A 16445-nucleotide genomic window follows, 5' to 3' on the forward strand; every position below is an offset into this window, starting at 1 on the left:
ATATATAGGATTAGTTGTTATTTGCATTCAAGTTGAAGATATAAAAAAGGCATATAAGTAAGCTTACCGAATAAGTGTTAAGGGAGAAATTGGAGGGAAATAAAATGAATATGTGATCGACAAGTGGCTTAATAGAATGATTCAATGCATGGCCATTCTATATTAGAGAGATTGGTTCTGTCCAAAACATCAACACGCACCAACAACGAACAATGATTCTCTCTTGCTCCCTCTTTGTTTTCCTTACACTACTCTTTTTCATCTTAACATTTAGAAAATCAGATCTACAAAGACACCTTCCTCCAGGCCCACGGAGACCACCATTCATCGGCAACCTTCACCAAATTGGTGAGCTCCCCTATCTATCACTTCAAGAATTGTCAAGTCATCATGGGCCACTCATGTTCTTGAAGTTGGGTTTTTTTCCTACTTTGGTGGTCTCCTCGGCTGAGATAGCCAAAGAGATCTTCAAGAACCATGACATGGCTTTCTCCGGCCGCCCCAAACTTTATGCCGCGAACCGTTTGGGATACAACGGTTCAGCTATGACTTTCACTCTTTACGGTGACTATTGGAAGGAAATAAAGAAAATTGTGATGTTGGAGTTACTGAGTGTAAAGAGGGTTCAATCTTTTCAAGCTGTGTGGTTTGAAGAGGTTCAAGTTCTCTTCCATTCCATAGCACTTTTCTGTGGTAGTCCTGTTAACCTAAGCCACTTGAAGCTTTCTCTTACAAGTAATATTGTTTGTCGGATTGCATTTGGCAAAAGGTATTGTTCAAATTGTGTTGTTTGGACACATTAATTTTTCTTTAACCAGTTCCCAAAATAATATACAAATATAGATTAAGGATTTGATTTATTATTATAAAAAAATGAATAATTATTAGTTCAAAGAGATTGGCTCATTATTTTTTATTTGCAAAAATAAACTCTTATTATTGTTTTAGTATTTGACTTATTTTTGTAGTATCTCATTTAATCTATTAATTTTAATTATCAATAATATTATAAGATCAATAAAATTTATTTTTTTAAATATTTAGTCAATAAAAGTATTTTATACTAAATTTTAAATTCTAAATCCTAAATGTTAATAGTAAAAAATTATAATATTGCTAGAAGGTAATGAATCTTAATATTTCTCTATCTCTTTTCATAATTTCTGATGCAAACAATCTTGTCCTTAAAGTTTGCAATTGTAATTACAAGAGCTAATTTACCTGTTTTCATTATCTGAAAATATTCTTTTTGTTCCTGACTGATGAACTTTTAAATTAGTTAAATATTGTGAAGGTTGATTTATTTATTTTTTTTTAATTCTTCATTCTACAAGGCACTATTACCAGAAGTTGGCCTTGCCCAAATTGTTGTCTCGTTTGAAAACAAATTGAATTTCTATTGCCTTGTACTTGTGCAAGGAGATTGATGTTGCATAATTTTTTGCGTAGTCCATATCGTTGTTTTGTTTTTCACGCCATCTTCTTAGCTCATCCTTGATTGCTTCTTTCGTAGAATCTGCCATATCTGCATTTCTAAGAGCCATATAAGTTGCAGCCTTGATTTCTCAAATTGCTTTTAGGTTAGCTTCTACTTTCTTGTCCATTTCTATTTTTCTTGCATTAATTGCTTTCACCTAAGTGCGTGCAGCAGCTTATGTATTCTAAAAGCATCTTGAACAAGCATTTTTATAAACACATTGAAGGCTCTTGTAGGGAGTGTTTATATTAATTGTGCGAGAAATGACTTATATCAATTATTATATGAATAATTTATTTTTTCATAACTGATTATGATAAAAACTAATTAGGTGCTATTTGTTATGTAGTTGAGTACATTATTGATAAGTGTGAAAAGAAAGAGGATAAGAAAATGAAATTCACATTTAATTTTATGAAAAAAATTAAAAAGGACAAAACATTCATCTAAATGAAAAGAAATGTTCATTCTTATCACAGCCAAATAGTAAATTGATTTCTTTTGAGAAAAAAAGGGGAGAAAAAAGATGACATCTTAATGTAAGAAAAATAATGATTTGTATTTGTCAAGCATTTTCATTTTTATTTTCTTATTTTGCTAACGTCTCTTATTCCAATAGATTTAGAGCCAATTATTTAAGCCATTAATGGTGTATTACAACCTAAAATTATAAATACAACTCCAACAAACGATACTGTTTGTTGCCAACTATATTAAAGCTTTTATTTTAGTGTGATCGTTGTTAAGATTTCATTACTATTGTACATAAATAAATTGTTGATTACAATAGGTTGGACTTAAAATTATTATTATCATTCTGTCAATGAGTCAATTTTTTTGGCATAATTGCTTTATCTTTAATCCACGTTCTTGGTGTTTTAGAAATTAACAATAATAAGAATTTGAAGCTATATTATTCCCAACATTGCTGAACACTAACCAAGACTTAAGAACTTCACAAGCGAAATAAGCAAGTTCATAATTAGTTCAAACTGAAATAAAAAAGGCCTAAATGTCATTATACAGCCCAAATAATGAAATCAAGCATCTTAGCCATAGCTACTTGGACTAAGCCTCCAATTCAGCCCATTGCCATTCTTGAAAGGAATAGCATCTTCTTGCCGGTGGTGCTATGTTATTTCGGATAAGGTATAAAGAAGAAAGAGAAAATCACTTTTCTCTTGAGCACTAAAGAGGAAGAAAGAAAAAGCCCTCCAATTCAGCCCATTGCCATTCTTGAAAGGAAGAGCATCTTCTTGCTGGTGGTGCTATGTTGTTTCGGATAAGGCATAAGGAAGAAGGAGAAAATCACTTTTCTCTTGAGCACCAAAGAGGAAGAAAGAAAAAGCAATCTCTGATAGCTATGTCAAATCAAAATCAACATAAACAAGTTAAGCAAAATCAAAGGATAAAGGTATGAAGTTTACATTAATATGCAAGTCAATTACTTGCTGATTTCTTCTTCTCTCTGCACAACTATTTCCGGTAACATGAAGAAAGTGGTGGCTATCTTGTTTCGCTATAAATCAATGGTTGATAATAAAACTTGAGGCCAAAGCACAAGATTAAGGGTTTAGATTTGAAAAATTTGTTAAGGAAGCAAGTTGCTACTGCTCATCTCTTCTCTACTGTGATTAGCTTTAATATCTAATCCTTAATTTTTTTTTATCTGATGGAAGAAAAAGAAAGGAAAACTTCAGCTGGTTCAAGATTCAAGAAGATGACTTTGGAAAGAAACTTTAGCTATGGAAACAAAGCTCAATACAAAAAGGAAAATCAACTTTAGTTTTGTTTAAGGTGAGTGAACTAGAGTTTGAGTTTCATTGAGAGCTTCTGTACTGTTCTTGCTCAACGTTTTGGACAATGTTTCTACATTAAAGAAACATTCTGCCAAGATGGAGAGATACATATGAGAGTGCTGAATCCGATTCATCTTATAGCTTTAGAGTTGTTCAACATCATTTCCTTCATGGTTTATCATTGAATATTTTGTTTGTATGTTGTATCTTTTTTTGTTTCTATTCAGTGGTAAAAGGTATATAAGTGAGACTTTAAGAAAAAATCATTGAGAGGAAAGGCAAAGAAAGGAACTTGGAGAGAAAAGTCAAGATTTATATCATATCTCTTTTGATTATATTTTTATTTTGTATCTTGTATCTGAGAGGTATCCTTACTAAGTTGGGTGAGCACTTAGTGATTGTATCATGATCTTGAGAGGATTTCCTTGCTCAGTTGGGTGAACACTAACTCTTTGTAATATCCAACTCAGAAGCATAAAATTGAAATTTATGAATATGAAGAACCCTTGAGAAAGAGGTAGTTTTGCTCTCTCAAATCCAAGACTAAAACTAAAACTATTGAATGAGTTAATATGTGAATGGTATAAAGGGGGATTAAAGATTGATTATTTGAAGGCTCAGGAAGCAAGTTTCCAATCACAGAGAATGAAGATATAAAACATGCGAATTGTATGAATAAGTGTATGGAGAATTGATAAAAAACCACCCAATTTAGCACAAGAATAATCATAAAATAGTGGTTTATCAAGCACTTAGTAGTTAAAAGTCTAGGGAGTGAACCTAACCAAATCAAGCTTGGGTAGTAGTTTGGTTTATACCTAATAGAATTAAGTTGAATCCTTGGGAATCGGTGTATGTAATACTTGAAAAGATAGCCAAAATTCCATCACTGTTGTGGTGGACACTGGATGTTGGTTGCATTGCACAAGGCAGCTAAAACAGGATACATGGCTGAGTCATCTTCTTCTTCCCTGTTCTGATTCTATTTTTCACAATTTATGAGACAAAATAAAATTATCTTTTGCATAATCAACTTCGCAGCCTAAAAAGAAGCAAAGTTTCATTTTTTGGTTTGAGAACTTATTATTCAAGATAAACAGAAGGCCAAAGATTCAACCCCTTTCTCTAGGCCATCAAGAACCTTCATAGCTCTATATCAGTGAAAGTACACACTGGATTTGTTAAAAGAGTTTGGTCTACTTGATTCCAAACCAAGCTTTCCAGAATTCAGGAGACCCTCTACCTGATGTAACTAGCTACAGTCGACTCATTGGGCGGCTGATTTACTTAACTAATACCATGCTTGATATTTGCTTCATCGTAAGCAAGTTAAATAAATACCTGGACTGTGCTACCACTAAACACTTTGAAGCTACTCTACATGTTCTTAGATACTTGAAGGGTGCAATAGCTAAGGGCGTGTTTTTATCTTCTTTCAAGAATCTTCAATTGAAAGTATTTTCTAACTCAGATTGGGGTTCCTGTACAGATTCAATACGTTCAGTTATTCGTTTTTGTTTTTTTTTTCTTGGATCATCTTTGATGTCATGGAGAAGCAAGAAATAATCCAGTATTGCTCGCTCTCAGCTGTGGCTGAATACAGAGCCATGGATGTTGTAACGTATGAAGGTATATGGATTTCCAATATTCTCGGAGACTTTAATCTTCCTCTCACTCATCCCATCATTTTATACTGTGACAACTAATCTGCTATGCACATTGCAGCCAATTCATTCTTCCACGAGCGCACAAAGAACATCAAAATCAACTGCCATACTCTGCCCGACCAAGTTCAAAAGGGTGTGATTAAATTGCTACCAGTTTTATCTACTAATGAAGCAGCTAATGTCATAACAAAGGCGCCACCAGCTATATTTTTTACTACTCAGTCCAAGCTGGGACTAATAAACATTCATACACCCATCTTAAGGGAGGACGTGATAAAAAATATTCATCAAATTAGAAGTTAATTATAATTTGTAATAGCATATTAGTCAATATAGCAAGATATGAAATATTAATTAATTAGTATAGTTTGTTATGATTACCAATTTGCAACCGTGGCGTATATATCATGTGAAAGAAATTGTGCAGGTTGTTAGAATAGGAAACAAATATCGGTAGCAATAGTGTGTATATATGCCAAAAGATGAATGAAATTTGTGTGTGTTTTACCACTCTCCTAGCTTTCATTTTTTGATTCTCTACTCTCACATAATGTGAGCTCCACGTTCCTCACCAAATTCTACAACTGAAGAACAAAATTTGTGCAATTATGATTAAACATGATTCTTGACGAAAGTGTGAGCACAATCAACTTGAGGTTGCAGAGATTTAGTAACGATGAGAGAAGAGAGGAAAGAAGGGAAAGAAAAAAATAGTGTTAAGGTAAACTTGCTGATGTAAAATAGAGCATCTCAAACTGTGACTCATTACAAGAGTTGCTATATATACAATATAACTAAGAGCACCTAACTAATTCTACCACGATTACTTTCTAACTATGCATCTAAAAGATTTCTAACTATGGTAAATTAGTGAGCACAGTTAGAGAACTTGGTTAACTAATTGCCTAATGTAATAGATAATATAAGGCTAATATCAAAGTTGATGATATCACCTATATCAACTAACATCCTCCCTCATACTCAGAGTTTGGATGTCCAACAATCCTAGTTTGACATAGCAAGACTGAAAAAGACATGGAGCTAGTGATTTTGTAAGCAAATCCGCTATTTGGTTGGCCGAGGTAACTGGCAGCAATTTGAGAACTCCTTTATTGGCTTTATCGCGCACAATGTGGCAATCTATCTCAATGTGCTTGGTGCACTCGTGCAGAATTGAATTAGCAGCCATATGAAAGGCAGATTGACTGTCGTTATACAACGTGAAGGGCCTGTCATGATCAACGCCAAGAACCCGCAGAAACCGCAATAACCAAAGACCCTCACAAGTAGCATTTGCAAGCACTCGGTACTCAGCCTCAGAGGAAGATCGAGATACAGTCTGCTGCTTGCTACTCTTCCAAGAGATCAAGGTGGTGCCTAAGAAAAAACAGTAGCCGGAGACAGATCGTCTAGTATCGGGACATGTGGCCCAATCAGCATTAGCAAAGGTGAAATCAGTGCTAATAGGAAAGAAAAGACCGTCGCTGAGGGATTGGTTGTAGCCAGACTCGGACAAAACTGAGACCAACTTCGTATTCCATAGATGAACTTCCTGTTTAGGTCATACAAAAACTTGTTGAGCTTGAACATTGAGCCATCCGAAGAGAGAACAGATTGGTAAATATCGGTTAAAGAGAGTTCCAATGAAACGGATACACTACTTTTCCTTAATCTATAGACTAAAACGACGATCTTTAAAAGGAAGACGGGGTCAATGGTGACGAAGAAGAGGAAAACGAGTTTGATGATCAGAAAACTATCTCGAAAGAGGAGGATGGTAATCCAGAGGAAGAAGATGATGAATTTGAATAAGGTTAATAAAAATATAGTTTTATGATATGTATTTCTTTACCAAACTTTGAAAAGAATGTAATATAATTATCATATTTTTTCAGATATTTCAATTACCATCCATCCGTATTTTTTACTTTGTATGTTTGATATTTCACACCAGGTTTAGAGCACTGTGTCACGGCCTTGGACACACTCCAACGCTACCGTGCCGGCACTCGGACTTACTCAACCTCTTGAGCTAAGACCAAGTTAGCCTAACCCTCAATACTTAGCAAGAAAGCTAAGAACACAAGAGAACACAAGAGAAAGGAAGCTTGGTGGAAAGAACACTTTATTGCTCAAGTGTTTGTTACAAATGATTCACACACCCTCACACTAACTCTTACCTCCTATTTATAGCCATCCACCTCCTCAATGGATCGTTAGGATTAAATCTAATCAATGGTCTAGATTAATCATCTAGAACCTTCTTTATAAATATCTATCCTACCACTACTTTCTAAATACTTCTAGATTGTTCCATACAACTCTTCATACTTTTATATCAATCCACACTCTTCTAGAACCTTCTAGGGTATTCCAGGAACTTCTAGGACATTCTAGAACGTTCCAGAACCATCTAGAGTATTCTCAAACACTCCAGAAAACTATACAAACACTGTTAAATCTAACTTTCTAAAAATTTACCGTGACATTCTCCCCCACCTAATACGCAGACGTCCTCGTCGTGTTCTGTTCATGATAGCGCTCTAGGTGTTCTTGGAATTACCACAGATCTTCACAAGCTTCCCAACTAGCTTCAGTTATCGAAAGTCCCTTCCACTTGATCAAGTATTGGATACTTGGTGGTACTCCTCTTCGTCGCACGACTCGAATCACCACAGGCGGAGCACGACTCAAATCACCTCTACTTGGTTCATCTTGGTTTTCGTGGCATTCTCTCACTAATTTTCTTCTTGGATTTTTCCATTTAGGGACGTATAGTCTTCTCCCTTTAGTGTAGAGAAGGTCATTTTCTAGCCAAAATCTTTTGGTCTTACCTTCTCTAGCCAACTCCACCAATTTCTTGGCTAATGGATCATGATGCAACCCTTCGTTGATGGTGTGCACAATATCTCCTTCAACCATAGAAATGGCCGCCAATTCAGCCTTGCGACTTAGCGCATCTGCTACCACATTAGTCTTGCCTGACTTGTATTCAATCTCAAAATCAAACTCAGCCAAGAAGTCCTGCCACCTAGCTTGTTTGGGGCTCAACTTCTTTTGAGTTTGGAAGTAGCTTGTAGCCACATGGTCTGTCTTGACGATAAAGTGTGAACCAAGCAAGTAGTGACGCCAAGTTCTCAAACAATGCACTACCGCGGTCATCTGCTTCTCTTGGACGGTGCATCGCCTCTCTGTATCATTCAACTTGCGACTCTCAAAGGCAATCGTATGTCCTTCTTGCATTAGAACCCTTCCAATGGCATAGTCAGAAGCATCAGTGTGGACTTCAAATACCTTTGAGTAGTCGGGTAGTGCTAGTACTGGACCTTCTGTGATAGCAGCCTTCAACTCATCAAATGCCTTTTGACACTCCTTTGACCATTCCCAAGTGTGATTCTTCTTGAGAAGATCAGTTAATGGTGTAGCCTTGGCGGAGTATCCCTTGATAAACCTCTGATAGTAATTGGCCAACCCAAGGAATGACCTCAATTCAGATACCTTGTTTGGCGGCTCCCACTCTTTGATAGCCTTCACCTTTCCTTGATCCATGCAGAGAGTTCCACCTTTAATGATGTGTCCCAAGAAGTGGACTTCGTCCCTTGCAAAGGAACACGTTTCCTTCTCCACATATAGGTTATTCTCTCGCAAGATCTTGAACACAGTTCGTAAGTGTTCTACATGTTCCTCCAAAGTGTTACTATAGACAACAATGTCATCCAAGTAGACCACTACAAACCGATCAAGGTAAGGTCGAAAGATCTCGTTCATCAAGGTACAGAAGGTCGCAGGAGCATTGGTCAAGCCAAAAGGCATTACCAACCACTCATACGATCCATACCTTGTGACACACGTGGTCTTGGGCTCATCACCATCAGCAATTCTCACTTGGTGATATCCTGACCTCAAATCTAGCTTTGAAAACCACTTGGCTCTACCAAGTTGATCAAACAAATTGGCTATGAAAGGAATGGGGTATTTGTTCTTGATGGTTACCTTGTTCAGTGCTCGATAGTTGATGCATAGTCTCAATGAACCATCATGCTTCTTTTGGAACAAGACGGGTGCGCCATAAGGTGCCTTCGATGGACGGATGAATCCAGCATCTAGCAAATCCTTGAGTTGCTTCTTCAACTCTTCAAGTTCTGGCAGTGCCATCCTATAAGGTGTTGAGGCAGGCGGTTTTACTCCTGACTCCAATTCAATCTTGTGGTCCATCTTCCTCCTAGGTGGTAGTTGTTTTGGCAACTCAGAAGGCATCACACCCTTATTTTCTTCAAGGACTTCCTTGATTTTGGGAGGAACATATTCTCTTTCAGATGTTGACTCCTCTTGTAATAGAGCCAAATATGTAATCTCTCCCTTCTTGAACCCTTTCTTGAGTTGCATAGCAGACAGTATCGGTGGTTCGCCAACTTTAGAGACTGTAGGGACCATGCATGGAGACCCTTTCTCCATGACGCACACTATGTCGTAGTGTGGCATAGGTATTATATTTGCCTTCCTTTGTAAATTGAGCCCGATGACTATTTTAAAATCATCCATGGGTACTACTGAGAAATCTACAAGACCCTTCCAAGAACCAAGAGTCATCTCAACCCCTTTTGCTACTCCCTTAAGGGGTTCACCCTTGGTGTTCACGGGTTTGAACCAACCATTCGTTTCGGTGATCTTCAACCCAAGCCTCTTTACTTCATCAAGCGTGATGAAGTTGTGTGTAGCACCAGTGTCGATCATAGCCATGACAGGTTTTTCATTGATAAAGGCTTTGACATACATCAAGCCTTTCTTTTCTGCAGTGCTTGCCTCTTTGCCCTTCACAGCATTTATGTGTTGGATGGATCCAACACACTCAGTTACTTGAGTTTGGGCCTCTCGTTCCTCGGCGATAGATGCCAGAGTCCTTAACTTGGGACAGTCCTTCATTTGGTGTGGTCCCTTGCACACGAAGCATCCTCTTTTAGGTACGAAAGCCTTCTTCTTTTCCTCGTACTCTTTCTTTGAAGAGTATTTTCCTTCCTTCTTGGTTGAGAAACTCTTCCCCTTATCTCCCCCACTTTTAGTAGAACTAGGCTTGGAAGAATACTTGGGTTTAGAGTCTCCCCTATGACACTCAGTGAGTGATTCGGCCACCACGATGGCCTCATCGACATCCTTAACATTCCTTCTTTGTAGTTCTTGCTTTGTCCAAGGTGGAGTCCATCAATGAAGAAGAACAATGCATCCTCTGATGCTAAGTTGGGGATTTGAAGTGTAAGAGTAGTGAACTCCTTTACATAGTCGCTAATCGTACTCTTGTACTTCAACTCCCTCAACTTCTTCCTTGCTTCATAAACCACATTCTCAGGGAAGAATTGTCTTTTCAACTCCCTTTTAAAATCTTCCCATGTGGTTATGTTGCAAGTACCCTTCTCCATATCTACGCTCTTTCTCCTCCACCACAAAGTAGCATTATCAGAAAGATAGAGAGCTGCAGTGCGTATCTTTATTGCTTCTTCGACCACCCCTTGGCCTTCAAAGTACCTCTCCATTTGCCATAGGAAGTTCTCCACCTCTCGAGCGTCCCTTACGCCCTTGAACTCCTTTGGCTTAGGGAGATCAATCTTTGTCGTCTCCCTTATAATGGTTGGTCGAGATTTTGCCTCCTCGAACCAAACTCGAACTTCCTCAAATAGCTTCAAGGAATTCTCAAGCTTCTCTTCGATTTGGAGCATGCTTTCTTTGAAAGCATCTAATTCTCCCAACACGTGAGCCTCGAGGGTCTCCTTGTCATGTTCTATCCTTTGGAAGCGCTCATCCATAGAGGATAGAACATTTTCTAACATAGAAACTCTTTCTTCTAAGAAGTTAGAGTCCTTACCTCTAAGCTCACTTGAAGAACGGATCTTCTTACCTCCCCATTGAGAAAGAATAGCATCCCTTCCCCTTTGAGACTCAACATGCTCCATGGTGATATTAGAAGACATTCCCACAAACCACTTGTGCTTCCTCTCGAACCTTGCTCGGATACCAAGTTGTCACGGCCTTGGACACACTCCAACACTACCGTGCCGGCACTCGGACTTACTCAACCTCTTGAGCTAAGACCAAGTCAGCCTAACCCTCAATACTTAGCAAGAAAGCTAAGAACACAAGAGAACACAAGAGAAAGAAAGCTTGGTGGAAAGAACACTTTATTGCTCAAGTGTTTGTTACAAATGATTCACACACCCTCATACTAACTCTTACCTCCTATTTATAGCCATCCACCTCCTCAATGGATGGTTAGGATTAAATCTAATCAATGGTCTAGATTAATCATCTAGAACCTTCTTTATAAATATATGTCCTACCACTACTTTCTAAATACTTCTCGATTGTTCCATACAACTCTTCATACTTTTATATCAATCCACACTCTTCTAGAATATTCTATGATCTTTTAGAGTCTTCTAGAACCTTCTAGGGTATTCCAGGAACTTCTAGGACATTCTAGAGCGTTCCAAAACCATCTAGAGTATTCTCAAACACTCCAGAAAACTATACAAACACTGTTAAATCTAACCTTCTAAAAATTTACCGTGACAACTGTTTCAATTATTAATTATCAGGATACATTATAAATGGATGAAAAATAATTTTTAAAAAAAATAAAAAAGACTACCGTTGGAATATACCGACAATAACAGCCCAGTCATTTTTTAAAAAAAAAATATAAAAAAATTTCCGTCGGCATTACCGTCGAATTAATTTGTCCGCAAAATGGCGCGGAGACGTATGATATGGTGCCAACATTATCGTCAAAAATTTTTCGACGAAAATTATCGTCGGATGCAAAAATTCGCAGATAATATATTATTGACGAGGTTTATTCCGTTGAATTTTATTCATTTTTTCGACAATAATTCTGACAGTATTCAATATTTTTCTTGTAGTGTATACTTTTTTCGATCTTTTGAAATTACTAATGACCTTAATCCTAAAACACTTAAAAATTTTTATCACGACAATATCAAATGGCATAAAAGGAAGAAATTGAGAATATGACAATTAAAAACCCAAAAAACATATTTTTCGCAAATAATTTTATTGAAAAAAATTTAAAAAAATTTAATTAATTAAACCAAAATTATATAAATTAATTGATAAATTTCATACTTTTTAACATAATTTAAAATAATAAAATAGAATTTTTCGGCGCCCACCCTGGCTCGGACGCCTCTATTGACAATGACATTGTGTTCCATCCTCTCTAATGAAGCAAAATAAATATTGTGCCTAACATGCATCGATCTAACTAGAAATAATATATTTGCTATTTACGATATTATTATATATTCTTTTAAAAAGTTTAAGAACTTTTCGAAAAATGTTTAGTGATCAACAATTTTTTATTTTTTCTTATTTTTGAACTAATATTAATTAATATATTTTTGCACTAAAAATATTTATCATAATATATAACCCAAGTAATTAGCATTTTATTCATCCTAAACAAGATTAGGCTAATTTTTTTTATATTGTATAAATATATGTGTAATACATTGTTATGGGAAAATTAGGTGTTTTTTTTATATGGTGTTTTATTCAAATTGAACGGTCCGATTTATTTGGAAAAAAAAGTAAAGTACAAATCGGAGGGTTCGATTTATTTAATAAAAAAAACTACAAATCGCATGGTCCATTTTGTATTTTTAATTTTTTTTATTTTTTAAAATAGAAATCGGACGGTCCGATTTTAACATTAAAAATTTTTTTATTTTCAAAAACACAAATCGGACTATCCGATTTGTGATTGTTGATTTAAAAAATGAAATAAATCGAAGCGACCGATTTGTTCACACCATAGCAATGAAAAATTCATCTCTTCTCCCATCATTATGAGATGCACTCAACTCTCTCCCACACAAAAAATAATAAGCGACAAGATTAATATCTCGGTTTGACAGGTGTACTTTCCTTATTCGTCTGTCATTACATAGCCACCAGATATTCATCAATATTGAATACCATGTTCACACTATCACCGACTTTTAGAAACTTTAGCAAGTGATTTTTATCAAATGTGGATATATATGTGAGACTAAAATCTTTTGACCCGTCTCATCAATGACTTTAGCTCCGCCCATCTTCCAAAAATATCTCATGTAATATGTTGTACTATTTAATTTGACTTGCCAATTTAAGTAGCACACTACTTTCATTAATTTTGGTTCTGTTCAAAACATCAACACGCACCAACAACGAACAATGATTCTCTCTTACGCCCTCCTTGTTTTCCTTACACTACTCTTTTTCATCTTAACATTTAGAAAATCAGATCTACAAAAAAACCTTCCTCCTGGCCCACGGAAACTACCATTCATCGGCAACCTTCACCAAATTGGCGAGCTCCCCTATCTATCGCTTCAAGAATTATCAAGTCATCATGGGCCACTCATGTTCTTGAAGTTGGGTTCTGTTCCTACTTTGGTGGTCTCTTCGGCCGAGATAGCCAAAGAGATCTTCAAGAACCATGACTTGGCCTTCTCCGGCCGCCCCAAACTTTATGCCGGAAACCGTTTGGGATACAACGGATCAGCTATGACTTTCACTCCTTATAGTGACTACTGGAAGGAAATAAAGAAAATTGTGATGTTGGAGTTGCTGAGTGCAAAGAGGGTTCAATCTTTTCAAGCTGTGAGATTTGAAGAGGTTCAAGTTCTCCTCCATTCCATAGCACTTTCCTGCGGTAGTCCTGTTAATCTAAGCCACTTGACGCTTTCTCTTACCAATAATATCGTTTGTCGGATTGCATTCGGCACAAGGTATTGTTCAAATTGTTTTGTTTGGACACATTAATTTTTCTTTTCTTTAATCATTTGTCAAAATATCTTGATAACAAACAAAAATTAGCTAAAATCAATGATAACTTATCTTATTTAATATTCATTAATTGCTATGACAATTAATAAATGGTAAATAAAACAAATTCTAGCTAATTTTTTTTTTGTTTCCTAATATTATCACCAAATAATATACAAATATAGATGAAGGATTTAATTATTATTGTAAAAAAGTGAATAATTATGAGTTCAAAGAAATTGGCTCGTTATTCTTTTATTTGCAAAAATCAAACTCTTATTATTGATTTAGTATTTGACTTATTTTTGTAGTATCTCATTTAATCTGTTAATTTTAATTATCAATAATATTATAAGATAAATAAAATTTATTGTTTTTTTGTTAATATTTAGTCAATAAAATTATTTTATACTAAATTTTAAATTCTAAATGTTAATAGTAAAAAAATATAATATTGCTAGAAGGCAATGAATCCTAATATTTCTCTTTTAGTTATTATTTATTCGACTTGCATATGCATTCCATTAATTAATAGTTTAATACTTCTGTAAACAGATTTGGGGATGCAAGTAGTAAGTTCTATGAGATGCTTAGGGAAACACAGGAGTTATTGGGAGGATTCTGCTTGGCTGATTTCTTTCCTTGGTTGGGATGGCTCAACAAATTCAACGGTTATGAGAGTAGGCTAGAGAAGAACTTCAAAGAGTTGGATAACTTCTATGACAAAGTAATAAAGGAGCATGCAGTTAATAATGATGATTCTCATCAGGGGCTTGGTGTTATGGAGCAACATGATGATGAAGATCTTGTTCATGTTCTTCTTCGACTTCAAAAGGATTCAAATCAAGAGATAGTCCTCAGCGATGACCAAATCAAGGGTGTTCTAACAGTATGTATATATACGCAATAAAATTTTATTCATTTTATAAATTAAAGTAATTGTTTTGACTATATATGTATGTATCTTGTCCTTTTGTGTATGCTCGCCTCTTTTTTCTATAAGAAAAAATTGTGTTTATAAAAAAATTACTATTTTGTACATTAAAATCAGTGATAAATTAATTAATATATATTTGTGTATAAATACATTCATTTTTAATATATATTTTATATTTTATATTTAATATTTATTATTTATATCTGATATTGGTGATTGATTTATTGTATATCTAACATAATTATTTCATATATTTCTTATTGTAAATAAAACTTAATGAAATATATATCTCTTATTTACATTTTAAATATATACAATATATTATGTCAAACTATTTCAATTAAGATAAAATTAAATAAAATTTTGTAAACAAAAATCTATAAAACATAACTTACTTCTAATTTATTTTAAAGATATATTAATATGTCAATTTAAACATTAACTCTAATAATTATTAGATTAAATTATGTATATTAGTATATGTACCCCATTCAATACATAAATATAACTATCATATATTTATGTATAAATATATATATTATTTAATTTATTTGTAATATTTATCTTATATTAATAATTGATTTTGGTGAATATCTTGTAGTATAATTGTTTGAATATATATTAACTTCTTCATCATTACATTTGGAAAATGTGGTGCACAAGATTTTGGCATACATAGGGCCACTACTCATATGTACACATGATGTAAACGCAGGACATTTTCATAGCTGGAACCGACACGGCAGCAGCCACAATGATATGGACAATGTCGGAGCTAATAAGGAACCCAGAGAAAATGGAAAGAGCACAACAAGAGGTAAGAGAAGTAGTCTTGTCGAAGAAAAAAGTTATGGTGGAAGAGAGTGACCTTCCAATGCTTCCATACCTCAAATCAGTAGTAAAAGAGGCACTAAGAATCCATCCTCCAGCACCACTCCTCGTCCCAAGAGAGACAATCCAACCCTGCACCATCAAAGGGTATGAAATCCCTGCCGGAACGAGGGTTTTCATCAACGCGAAAACCATAGCAATGGACCCAACTTGTTGGGAGAATCCAACGGAGTTCTCTCCGGAGAGGTTCCTTCATAGTCCAATTGATTTCGGAGGGCATCACGTTGAGATGTTGCCCTTTGGAGCTGGACGGAGGGGCTGCCCTGGAGTGAACTTCGCCATGCCATTGGTTGAGCTTTCTCTGGCGAATCTTTTGTTCCGTTTTGATTGGAAACTGCCAGATGGAGTCGGAAGGGAAGAGCTTGACATGCAAGAAGCAATTGGCATTACAATGCACAAGAAATCTCCTCTTTGCCTCATACCTTCCCCCTCTTTTGCTTAGTATCTATTTTTCTTGTTAAGTTACCAAATTCAGTCATTAAATATAAAATATATATTAATAATAAATTAAATAATAATTTTAGTGTACAAATAATATTTTTATTTTTTTATCTATTATCACATCAATTTTAATAAAATTTATCATACGAATAATATTAAAAAATTAATTTTTTTATTTAACATTAATCAATTTTTTTAAATTATTTTACTTATTTTAAATTTTAAATCTTAAATCATACAAATTTTAACTCTATCCTTCAAAATATAAATTCTAAATCTTAAAATTAATAAATATTAGCTAAATTAAAGCTGGTTTTTCATATGTACTTTCTCAATGAAATCGGGTACTCTTATATAGATCCATACTCATGCACATGACTTGTATCTTTCTTTTTCCTGTAAGTATTCAATCT

General features: G+C 35.0%; 2 protein-coding genes across 2 annotated transcripts; both read left to right on the forward strand.

Annotated features, from left to right (window-relative positions):
- Nucleotides 1-212: 212 nt before the first annotated feature.
- Nucleotides 213-803, forward strand: LOC107494543 (cytochrome P450 71A9-like). Its single transcript, XM_016115590.1, has one exon. It carries the CDS (start codon nt 213-215, stop codon nt 801-803), a length of 591 nt encoding a protein of 196 aa, XP_015971076.1.
- Nucleotides 804-13104: 12301 nt separating this feature from the next.
- Nucleotides 13105-16144, forward strand: LOC107494579 (cytochrome P450 71A9). The gene is made up of 3 exons (XM_016115625.3): nt 13105-13726; nt 14319-14652; nt 15416-16144. The coding sequence occupies exons 1-3, from the start codon at nt 13170-13172 to the stop codon at nt 16031-16033; spliced, it is 1509 nt and encodes a 502-aa protein (XP_015971111.1). The 5' UTR covers nt 13105-13169; the 3' UTR covers nt 16034-16144.
- Nucleotides 16145-16445: the final 301 nt, after the last annotated feature.

The sequence above is a fragment of the Arachis duranensis genome, chromosome 6, assembly GCF_000817695.3.
Source record: "Arachis duranensis cultivar V14167 chromosome 6, aradu.V14167.gnm2.J7QH, whole genome shotgun sequence".
NCBI lineage: Eukaryota > Viridiplantae > Streptophyta > Magnoliopsida > Fabales > Fabaceae > Arachis > Arachis duranensis.